Here is an 11,456-nt window from a genome sequence, read left to right on the forward strand (position 1 = left end):
CCTGGTTTATTCCCGTTTATTCCCATAAATTCCCGTTGATTCCCATAAATTCCCGTTAATTCCCATGGAAAGTTTCCAACTTTGAAAATTCCCGGAATTTTGCAACCCTAATTGAAACAGAGGAATGGTTATATTGCATATGAATCGAGTACAAGCCAACTAAACAAAAAGTAGATTCTGTGTCTTTGTGGCCTGCTGAAATTTAAAATGCTGCTGTTATCTTGTTGTGCTGAAACTATGTGTGTGTTCCCGCCAGCTACACTATGTCTTATCGTCTGACATCATGACCAAAGAATGTCAGGCCACAAATAGAGTATAAAGAAAACATGACAAGCAATGAATCTTAGTCTTGTGTTGATATGAGGAAAAAAAGGCGGTGACACACTTGAGCAGACAGTAGTATACTAGACATTTTCTTCAGCACAGGATATGAGAGTCATGTTTTTAGGCGCGAGACAGGAAACTGCAGTCGCAACGTTGCAAGACACGCCATCAAAAATTGACTCTTCTGACATTGATGAAGATGACTCCAGTGTGAACTGTGACTGTGCTCAGAGGAATTTACTGTAACACATATCTGCTCTAAGCTCCTTCTCTCGTCGTTCAGAAACTGCCTCCTGTGGAATTGAGTTATCCTACACTTTAAAAGACGAAGTGCAGACTGCACCAGGATCTAAGTAGGACCTGATGTACCATATCTGTGAGGAATATCCAGCTTAAACCTAGATCTAATGGAGCACTTTCCTTCTAGTCAGCACCCAGAGCTGTGGTTATCACGGCTATCTCTAGTCTAAACAGCTACTTCATGTGATTCAGTTTCTCTGTCTCTATCCATTATACAAATTACAAGATCAGAAGCCACCTGTTGAGGGGGGTGAAACATCATGTACTCATAGGATGTTTTATCCTCAGGTATGTGCGTCTGTAAAGAGCTGAACATTGCACAACCTACTGGATGAATTGTAGTGCTGCTACTATGCAACTGGGTTTGCCACCAGCTTTTGCCGCCCATGAGGAGTGAGTTTTGGAATACCAAAAATGTTTTTGGCTCCATGTCAGCATAAATATGGAGCGAGGGCGGGAGAGTGAGGGCAAGGCCGTTTAAGAGCTATGCGAGTCACTCCACCACAGCAGTCCACAGAAACCTCAAGGGACTGTGGTGAGGCTATACGAGCGACTCAGAGAGCGGCTGGAATATCTGACGCCGCCTGCTGATGCTTTCTGGCACTACAGCCCTCCACAGTCGTGCAGTTCCAGGGTATCTGCTGGTCCTTGAAAAGTGAAAAGGTCTTGAAATAAACCTAAACTCCTCTGTTTCTGTCCTCCTTTCACAGTGGAGAATGGAGAGCACTGCGATTTTACAATCCTCCGGAACATGCTCATCAGGTAAATGCATACACACACACATACTCTCCAGTGCACTGAGTATCTGTGCCTAATGTGGCAAAATAATGCTACTTCTCTATAGAGTTTTTCAATTGATCTGCAGGGCTGGAATGAGCATCAAAACATCCCTCTCAAGTAGAAGCACTGTCCCTTTGCTGACATTTTACTAAATTAAAAATGCCCATCCCCATTATTCAATAACTTTATGACAGACTTTTTTTTGTTTGTGTTTTTTGCTATTAGCTATCCAACTAGCTAGACAACAACCAGGCTAACACACCAATAATACTGTAGATGGATTGATAGTAACTAAGCTGATGTCATGGATAAATAGGCCATTCAATGTTACAGTTTACGTAATGTTTTCTCCATATGGTTGTGTAGTTTTGATGCAGATGTAATGTACAATTGGCCAGTTTCTGATGTTTCTGCTGATGGAGAGCCTACAAAAACCGAACACTGTAATGGATGCAAATTCATAATTTAGAAAAGTACAAGCCAAAACATGTAACTCAAGACGTCATTTTCCAGAACCCACATGCAGGACCTGAAGGACGTGACCAACAACGTTCACTACGAAAACTATCGTAGCAGGAAGCTTGCAGCTGTCACCTACAACGGCGTAGACAACAACAAGAACAAAGGACAGCTAACCAAGTGAGTTCCTCAGTACAATGTACACAGGATTGTTGTGGTCATGTTTCTGAAATGCCCAGAGTTAACACAGTCAACTGATAGTTTGTTCATAGTAAATGGAAGGTCGAAACGGGTTACCAGTTTGTCTGCTGGGTAACATCTCTGGAAGAACCCCTGCAATTCAGAGGTCAAAGTCTGCCCCACATGGACCTTCAGATTAAACATGGCAAGCTGTCACTAAACCAGGCCTAACCCTTCTATCCCTTTCTGGCCCACACACCCGCCACCGCTAACCCCCACTAACTGGCCACTAGTATCAATCCTGTCTAATCTGACGCCCTGACGGCACTAACCGAGGCACCATCTGACTCCTCGCCATCACACTCCTAATCCACAGGCTACAGCCGTCAGTAATCACCAGCAAACTCTCACAAGCTAATCAGTTGCTCTAATCTAATGCATGGGGTTATGGCAGCATGTTAAGTGTGTATGTGTTTCTGTTTGTTTTTTAGAATTGAGACAGCCGAAGGCATGTAAGTGTCATTTCGGTTCTTCGTAACCTCTCCAGAGGTGCTGCTTTTGTTCCTTTCTCCAACCTTTTTCATCTTTCCCTGCCTCATAGGATTATGTTATTATTACCTGCAGCTCCATTATTTATATATATATATATATTTGTTTTTAATGAGGTATTGTAAAATGATCTAAAATTTAGTAGGTCTGTTTGGTCAGAGAATATCAGTTTACTGCGTACCTTATACTGTATGCTGTCCTTTGAAAAAGCTTTTGCATGCCCTGTGTCCAATAGTTCCCATCAATGCCATTCTCTAAAGCTTATTGGCAATCAGTACCATACAGTTGGCTTGGCTATAGAGGCTTTGCAGTTGCGTCACAAATCTTCTAACAACCACATCTGGCACCATCATGGAGGTCCATTGGAGAATTGCCTGTGCACAAATAATGTCTAAATATACAACAACCAGGCTAGAAAAATAGAGGTACCTAGAAAAAGATTGTTGTGGGTGTAGATCCATTCAGTAATATTCTAAGAAAAAGTGAATGGTCTCTAACCCTAGTCTCTACTCCAAAAGCTCAATTAACCTAGCCAACTTGCCAGCAGGCTAATTTAGAAAAGCAGCTTACGTTCATGTTAAGATGCATCTAACAGCCACTACTAACACTAGCTTCTGCTAGATACATTAGCTAGTGCACAAATCAGATGTGTTTACAACAACAGTGATGGTTAGCTGACCAGATACTACAGTTAGCTTTACAGCTAACAAGCTAACATTATCTAAACACAAAATCAGATTAATCAGCAGTGAAATGTTCAGTTCACAATGAAAAACGGGACAAAAATTAACCATGTCTCTTTAGTTCTGCTGAGACGGGCAAGTTATACATTTAGAAACACAATCGGATGCTCACAGTCACTGTTGCCCAAGAGCTGAGGACCTCCAATATGGCCGCCAGAGGGTGTGTTAGGTTATGTCACCTGGAAGCCATCTATTGCAGGAAGGCCAGTGGTGTCCCTCTTGCTGTAGTTTGCTGGGCCTTTCACATCCTGATCTTTCCTCTTCCCTGGTCCTGCTCTTTCTGTTTCTTACCACTGTACATCCAGCCCCACCTCTGAATGGAGGGAAACCTATCTTTTCTTAAAGCTAGCAGGGAATGTCCACCCTGGGCTCTTGTGTGACCTGGGATGTCACATTACTGACACCATGTACTCTCTCTCACATGAACATGTTGGTGTGTCACCAGGAGCCCTCTGGCCCAGATGGAGGAGGAACGAAGGGAGCATGTGGCTAAGATGAGGAAGATGGAGATGGAGATGGAACAAGTGTTTGAGATGAAGGTCAAGGAGAAGATCCAGAAACTCAAAGACTCTGAGGCTGAGGTGCGGTCAACAAATGAACCCTAGTGTGTGTGTGTGTGTGTGTGTCTGTATGGATTGGGCAGAGCATCCTTTTTAGGTTTGATGTAAGACACATAGCTAGTCGGGGTGTGTTGTATGTTTTCGTATGTTTATTTGTTTGTGTGTGTTTGTACATACATGGGTAACCTCTGACTGTGCTTCCTCGTCCCTGCAGCTCCAGCGGCGTCACGAACAGATGAAGAAGAACCTGGAGGCCCAACACAGGGAGCTGGAGGAGAAGCGTCGCCAACATGAGGAGGAGAAGGCCAACTGGGAGGCCCAGCAGAGGCTGCTGGAGCAGCAGAAGCTAGATGCCTCCAGGTAAACCAATAACACCTCAGTGTATTATATAAGAGAAAGCTGCTTTCTTGGACTATTGTTGAAGAAAGCAACGATCCAGTTTTAGCCAGACTGTAGCCTGAATGGCCTCAAGATGTTGCTGCGATTTACTTGCATCTTGAGTCTGAACACGACTCATTCAAAACCTTGGAGGGAAACTTGACCACATACCGGTCAAGTTTTCCTCTGGCACCGTTTACTGTGGCCTGTAATTGACATAAATAATAAAGTCACATTCTCACAGTTGAGTAAGCTAGTTAATTAGAGCAGAGATCCAACAGAAACATCTAGTGAAGCGGAGATATCGCTCCAGTGCAAAATACTGGAATAAAAAATTCTGCTTTGTCATTTGATTTTTTTGGTTTGAGAACAAGGCTTTTTAGCTATCGTAGCTGAAATGTGTTGCAACACCGGTCAGGTTAGGGTTCGCTCATAGCACCGTCCGCCATCACTGAGCAAGTGAGTGCCAGTAGGTGAAGGTTACGAGTGTCTTGAAACTCCATTAGGTGTGGGTGTTTTTGTTCCAAAACAAAATATGGGCCTGAAAGTGAGTTTTGGCAGAAATCCCAGCACCATACAAAGCCACAAGCTGTACCATACAAGGCTATTTGTTAGGTTTGTTTCATCATCAGAACCCATTTTTGACCAGTTGGTTCTTGCTACACGCTACTGTATGTGGTAACGAATTCCTCCCAGTATTGAGATGCAAGGAAATACAAATGAACTCCGGCGACATCTCGAGGCCGTTCAGGTTAGGCAGATTGCTGCTGTTTTCAACAAGGCAGCAGATGTGATGGATGTTGATCGACTGCTCTTCTTCTTTTACAGGACCTTGGAAAAGAACAAAAAGAAGAAGATATTTTAATAGTTTCGGAGGACCGCCACCGTGTTATAATGTACTAGTTGCCAACCTGCCAGCCTGGAATCGTCAGTCCGTCTGTCAACAACATCCGCCGTTTGACCAGATTACTGTGTGATTAAGTGAAAGCCGGAGGGGGCGGCATCGACGTTAACACTCGCCGTCACGGAGCGGCTCGCCCCGGAAAATACTCCCACTACGTTTGATCTCCCTTCCCGTTCCCTCTTTTTTCCCTTCCCCCTCTTTAAAGAACTATTATCTCCATATTGATTCCTAACATGGACACATTGAGACGGTTTGTACAATCATATTTTGCGGGTCACCGTTCACAAGCAACAAGCATATTCACACAGAAAACGGGGAAACAGGTTCAGTCGTTCTTTACTCTCTTCTTCCTGGTAGTTTGGTAATGTCGGATGCCGCGCGCTCTGTTCTTTTAACGCCAAATGACCAAACCAAGGAGTAGGCCTTTCACTTACTGCACATTGGCAGACAGCATAAGGCTGAAGCTCACCTCAGGCATTTTTTTTTTTTTTTTTTATATATATATACCTTTCGGTTCAGTTCCCATTTTTTTTCCCCTCCCTCCCAAGATGTTACGCTCCTCCATCTCGTGTAATTTAAATTATATAGCCACGGACCGCAGTGTTTAACTTCAAATCATTTAACACTTTCTTACTTTTTGTGCATTTCTTTTTTTCTATATATTGGCCCTGCTATAGACATCGTGTTAATTTCCGTTTCAAGTATCTTAGCCAGCGTTTCCCACCCCTGCTCTTGGAAACCGACCATGTATTCCCGACTTCACTCAACGCCGAGTGTAATAAGAAGAAACTCTCCAGAGATGCTCGCACAATAGTTCATACGAACGAGCACACTTTTTTTTTAATTTGAAATTCTCGTATAGATTCCTTTTGAGGAAGTCTTTGTGTTTGTTTGTTTTTTTAATGATTTTGTGTGACAGAAATAAACAGCAGATACAGTGGGGTCCCAGGGGCAGGATTTGGAAACCCTGTGTTTAGATGTTGGTGGGATGGAAAGCTGGAACTGAGATCATGCTTTACCAAAGCCGGCTTTCCTCGCATCACATGTAGCTCTGTTCGCGTACTGCATCTGTATTTTGTAATGTCTTTTTGTTTTTATTGTACAAAGTCACATAATAAAATTGTGATGGGATAAAACACACGATTTTGCTGAAATATTTGAATCATGAAGACATTAGGAGAGGAAATAGGACCATAAAGATATTCTTGTGGCATAAAAAAAAATCCAAATCCAGGCACTTGTGGGTTTGAAAGTTATAAATCCTTTAATTGGAGCAGGCTAAGACATTCAAAAACAACTATAACAGAAAGCATTTGCATTCTGATAATGTTTACTACCAGCAGAGGGCAGCACTGCACCACTAAACTGCCCACTGTTGACACGTTTAAGGCCTTTCCATGCAATTGATCGAGCTTATCACTGTCTCTCTGAACTTTAAGCCTGACTGGGCTGTTTTCTCCTGATGTACTTAAAACCTGAATAGTGCTGAGTCAAGAAACAGCCACAGACTCACTGTCAGCCTGTGTGCGCAGTACGTGTTCTTGCCTTTCACCTATTGAAAACAGATCTTCCTTTTTCAACCTTTTACACACTGTTCCTCTGTCAACACGCACTCAGATTAGAGGGCTTTATCAGGAACACGCTGGAGAGTCCCTGAAATGAAAGCTGCCCATTTGGCACTGATGACATTGAACGTTTTAGTTGATGATTAGGCTGTTCCCTTTAACCATTTTCTTGAGAAGTAAAGGGGAGGAGGTTGGTTGTACTCTCTCCAGGCTTTGACCAATGAATGCCGATACTGATATATTTTTTTTAAATATTGCCGATATTCAGTGACTGTAAATTTGCCAGTTGCCAAAAATGAGTTTTAAAATGATGGATGTAGGGCCAGTTTATGTAAGAGACTAATGTAGCACACTGGGCAAGTCCTGTTATAATTCCATAGAGAAGCTGCAAGTTATTAACAAGATATGGGTTTTTTAAAGAGAGATACCAATAGCAGTGTTTTTTTTTATCAAAGCTGCCAATAGCTAATATTCAATTTCTTGAACTTTTCTTGACAAAAAATGACAACTATTCAGTATTTTCCTCCAAATTTTATTCTTGTCAGTGTGAAAAAGCCTCTGAAACAGCATTTGATAGATAATCAGTGATAGGTAATCAGTGCAGTATCGATTAATTCTAAAATAAATATGTAATCAATCAAACAGGATCATACCCATCATATATCAGAGATGAACCAGGTCAGTTTTTAACTACATTATCAGCCCCATGTATCGGTCTAACCCTAATTCTCTCATTGCCTCTGGCTTATTCAAACAAAGCAGGGCCCTTTGGACTCCCTGCTGCTGCGTGGAATATGATGCACACAAACCCAGAGCTGCTGCAGCATCACGCCACGGCCTCTCCAGTCTTAACGGCCGGTTTGGCTCTGCCCCTCCGCCGGCTGATTGGTCGACGGTAGCCCCGGGTCACCCAGGCGAAGAGACCGTCTGCCAATGACAAAGAGGTATACTAAAACCCTATGGGTCAGCCTACATGGCAAGACAGTCATACAGTATATGAAGCTGGAAAATGGAAACAATCCAATGCCCCTAAACCCACTGCCCTTAATATGTACACAAATGGATATAGGATGGCAGCATATCTCAATTTAGCAGCAGGTTTTCTTACTCCGGAGTGGTGAAAAGTGCTGATCCGCTCTTTCTTTGTATTGCGGAGTGGTTGCTAAGCGTTGCTGCTTTGGCCTCCGACGCCTGGTCCCGCACAGCCAGACCCAGTTCTTACGAAACAACCCCCCCCCACACACACACACACTTCCCTGTTCCTTCCACTATACTGCATCTCCCCCTTCCACAGCCAGTCGGTTCGTCATTGTTCAGCTGCTCCTCTGACGGTGACCTGGTGGCTGAGTTGGCTCCGGCACTGGGCAGAATGACAAGGAGTGAAGGAAATGTGCCACTGTGGGCGTCAATAGCTTCCCTTTTCGGTGTGAATCTTTGTGTTCACACTCTCAGACAGAAGGGTCACACGCCACTTAATCAGCTGCTATAGCCTAGACATGAGCGCCTACAAGGGGGTCAGGGGCAAAATTCAACGCTGTCTTTAATAGAGTTTGACTGTTACGGCTTTTTGAAGGCCGGTACCAATGCACATTTGTGTGGATAATGTTGTATTATAAGGTTAATAGCTTCCCATAGACAGCCAGTGTAGTCTACAATAAATATTTAATCAATTAAACTGCATCATATCCATCATATTGGAAGTGGACAACACTGACTGCACCAGATAAAAGGACAATATCAGCCTCATATATCAGTCTAGTTTGTATTAACATTTGGCAACCTGTGGTTTGTACCATGGAGAGTGGCTTTCTGTTGGCCAAAAATGCCTTTATATCACTTGACCAGGCGGTGCTGTGTGTGTGTGTGTGTGTGTGTATCCGATCGCCTGAGTGGGCAGAGTGGCTGCATAATTCCTTGTGTGTTCATTAGCGAATGGCTGCGAGGTGAGACTGTATGAGTGAAATAGCTGGTTCCCGTGGAGGGGATGCAGATGTGGATGCCGGTGTTGTGCCAAAAATTGTCCCAACCAAAAATGTGTTCATTTGCCTCGATTTCACACCAGGGAAGAAAATTACAAAATCATTTGAATTTTTTGTGGATTGTTTCCCATTTCCAAACGGTCTTAAAAACATTTTGTGGGATTACAGAGAACGAAAGTAGTCTACTGAGAGTCACCTAGCTAGTTTCCTCCTAATGAACACGGATCACGCTCGTATGTTTTTGTGATCTCAAACCACAAGAGTCCATTGATTCTACAAGGAAGTTGCCAGGCGATATATTAGTCTACTTGTCATTTATTAAGCACATTTCCCCGCGCCATAATTTCCGTGTGGAGCAGCAAAACAGGCCGAGGACAAATGGAGGACCCACCGCCAAGAAACACATTTTTAAGGAATACAAATCACCTGACCAGTCACTGCACAACACCTCTGGCTTCGGTCCATACTCTAACGCAAGTCTTCACTTTACTGGTCAAGTGGGGTCAAGAAGTCTGGCTGCCAAAAACCACAGGGTCAGTAATATATGAAAAGTGGCAGAGAACAGAACAACTAAAGGGCAGAGAACCTGGATCATCAGTTCATGTTCATCAGATTCATATCACTGTGAAATGTAAATCCTCTTAGCTGATTTGGATTTAGATCAGACTCCACAGTCATTCCTCTTTTCCATTTGCCCTTGTCTGGGATGTTGATGCTATCTACTATGAATCCAGCCTCTAAGATTATTTGTCTGGATCTTAAGCAGTACCTGTTGACCCCCCCCCCCCCCCCCTCCACCGGTCATTCTCCTTTATCCTTGTTGCATAAGAGCTGAGTTCAGACAGAGGTGGCAATGTCCAGTATTTGAGCCATGAGACACCCTGGCTGTAAATAGAGGTGTGATGTGAGCAGCGGCTTATTCTTTTTACTGCCAGTGGATCCTGGCACTCAGTTGCCTTTCTGTGTTGACACTTTTCCCCTTCGGAGTAGTTGGGGAGGTAAGATCAAAATAATTAAATAATAATAATAAAACTTCTGCATCCCACCCCCTGGAACCCCCTCAAGAACCCCTGGAACTTCCTTAAGGTCCCATGAAACCTCATTGAGGATTCCTGGAAGCCCTTCAAGAACCCATGAAACCTCATTGAGGACTCCTGGAACCCCCTCACGGACAACTGGAACCCCCTCAAGGAGCCCTTGAAACTTCCTTAAGGTCCCATGAACTCTCATTGAGGACTCCTGGAACCCCTTCAAGAACCCTTGGAACTCTCTCACGGGTCCCTGGAACCCCCTCAAAGACACCTGGGATTCCCTCAAGGACCCTGAAACCCCCTCAAGGACCCCAGGAACCCCTAAAGGTCCCCTGAAACCTCATTGAGGTCTGCTGGAAACCCCTTGAAACTCGTCCAAGGGCCCCTGGAACCGCTTCAAAGACCTCTACAACCCCCTCAAGGACACCTGAAACCTCCCCATGGATCCCTGGAACACCCAGAACACCCTCATGGACCCCTGAAACCTCGTCAATGAGTCCTGAAACCCCCTAAAGGACCCCTGAAATCTCTTTGAGGGGTACTGTAACCTCCTCAAGGACCCTTGAAACTCTCTCAAAGTCCCCTGGAACCCCCCCAAAGTTCCCTGGTGTTCCCTGAACCCCACATTGAGAACCACTGGTGTAGCCTAGCCATTGAGAATAATATAAACGAACCATAGCCACTGATATCAACAATGTGGCACATATTCATTCATCCAAATGTAGTGATATTAATATGAATTGTGGAAAGTGGGTGGGTATAGTGCTTGTGTAAATGACTATGCCTTTGTGATTGTGTTGCTCATTTCCATTTGGAAAGAATAAATTAAAAGGAATTACCGTATCTGATTGGATTTCCCAGTAGCGGCCAGTGGGTTTATTACAAAAGAATCACCCAAATCTATGAATAAACACTTTTTCAACGCCTAAACAGAGGAATCAGGAGAAAGAAAGCGGGAGATCAATGGATAAGCCCGGGCTTTGTTGGCAAAGGATGAAACCAGCGTTTGTCTTATCTAAAATTGTAATCATATGCTAATTCAATCAGGCAGGACTAGAGCTGAAGGAGCCAGAATGGTGATTACATGGACACAGTGAAACGCGTTATGTAAAGCTCTGACCACCTCGGGCATGTCTCATGGGTCTTGTATTTTACCCAGGTTGAGTCTACTGGTTAGGTTTATTCTATTCATTTCACATTTGAATTTTTAAAAAAAATCTAGTTTCAAAAGGCAAAATCCTTCAAAAATGTCCCCTCAGAAACACTGACTTTAATCCACAGTGCCACCTCTCAGCAGGCAGAGCGCGGGGAAGAGATTAGGTTTTATCTGCTACAGCTTTCAAGTGGCTGGAAGAAAATCTTCGAAAGGGCTCCACACTAACTCAGCCCACAGCACATCAGAGGGGATTCCCTTCTGACTGTATGCAGGTCCAGTATAACCTGTATATTTTTTCATCTGCAGAATGTATGGACTATTGGAGAAAAGACAAGTCACAACTTGGTTTATATCCATCAGTTCTACTCTGAAAGAATGCTATTCAGTACAAAACTAAAGATTCAATCAGAAACGCCATTACAAATACAAATAAGCAAACTGTAATAGAAAAAAAATCACAACAATTATTTTGGCAGATCATGAATAATTAAAAAGGCTATCATGGTTTCAGTAGACAGACTTTTGGTGCTACATAATTTTAAGGAGTC

At 43.5% G+C, this 11,456-nt stretch overlaps 1 protein-coding gene across 3 annotated transcripts in view; it reads left to right on the forward strand.

Moving 5' to 3' along the window:
• The window catches only part of LOC139660891 (septin-7), a 32,839-nt gene extending 26,528 nt beyond the window's left edge, over positions 1-6,311 (forward strand). For 2 of the 3 annotated variants that reach the window (XM_071539347.1, XM_071539275.1), the window contains 5 exons: positions 1,335-1,386; positions 1,918-2,043; positions 3,781-3,916; positions 4,110-4,255; positions 5,102-6,311. In XM_071539347.1, coding sequence (XP_071395448.1) covers positions 1,335-1,386; positions 1,918-2,043; positions 3,781-3,916; positions 4,110-4,255; positions 5,102-5,138 — 497 coding nt within the window. In that variant the 3' untranslated portion in view covers positions 5,139-6,311. Of the gene's footprint in view, positions 1-1,334; positions 1,387-1,917; positions 2,044-2,534; positions 2,556-3,780; positions 3,917-4,109; positions 4,256-5,101 lie in introns of all 3 variants that reach the window. The other variant, XM_071539192.1, reaches the window with a different exon arrangement.
• Positions 6,312-11,456: the final 5,145 nt, after the last annotated feature.

This window comes from Centroberyx affinis, unplaced genomic scaffold, assembly GCF_046629955.1.
Source record: "Centroberyx affinis isolate AG114_WGS23_722 - 3 ecotype Tasmania unplaced genomic scaffold, CSIRO-AGI_Caff_v1 ptg000018l_1, whole genome shotgun sequence".
Classification (NCBI taxonomy): Eukaryota; Metazoa; Chordata; class Actinopteri; order Beryciformes; family Berycidae; genus Centroberyx; species Centroberyx affinis.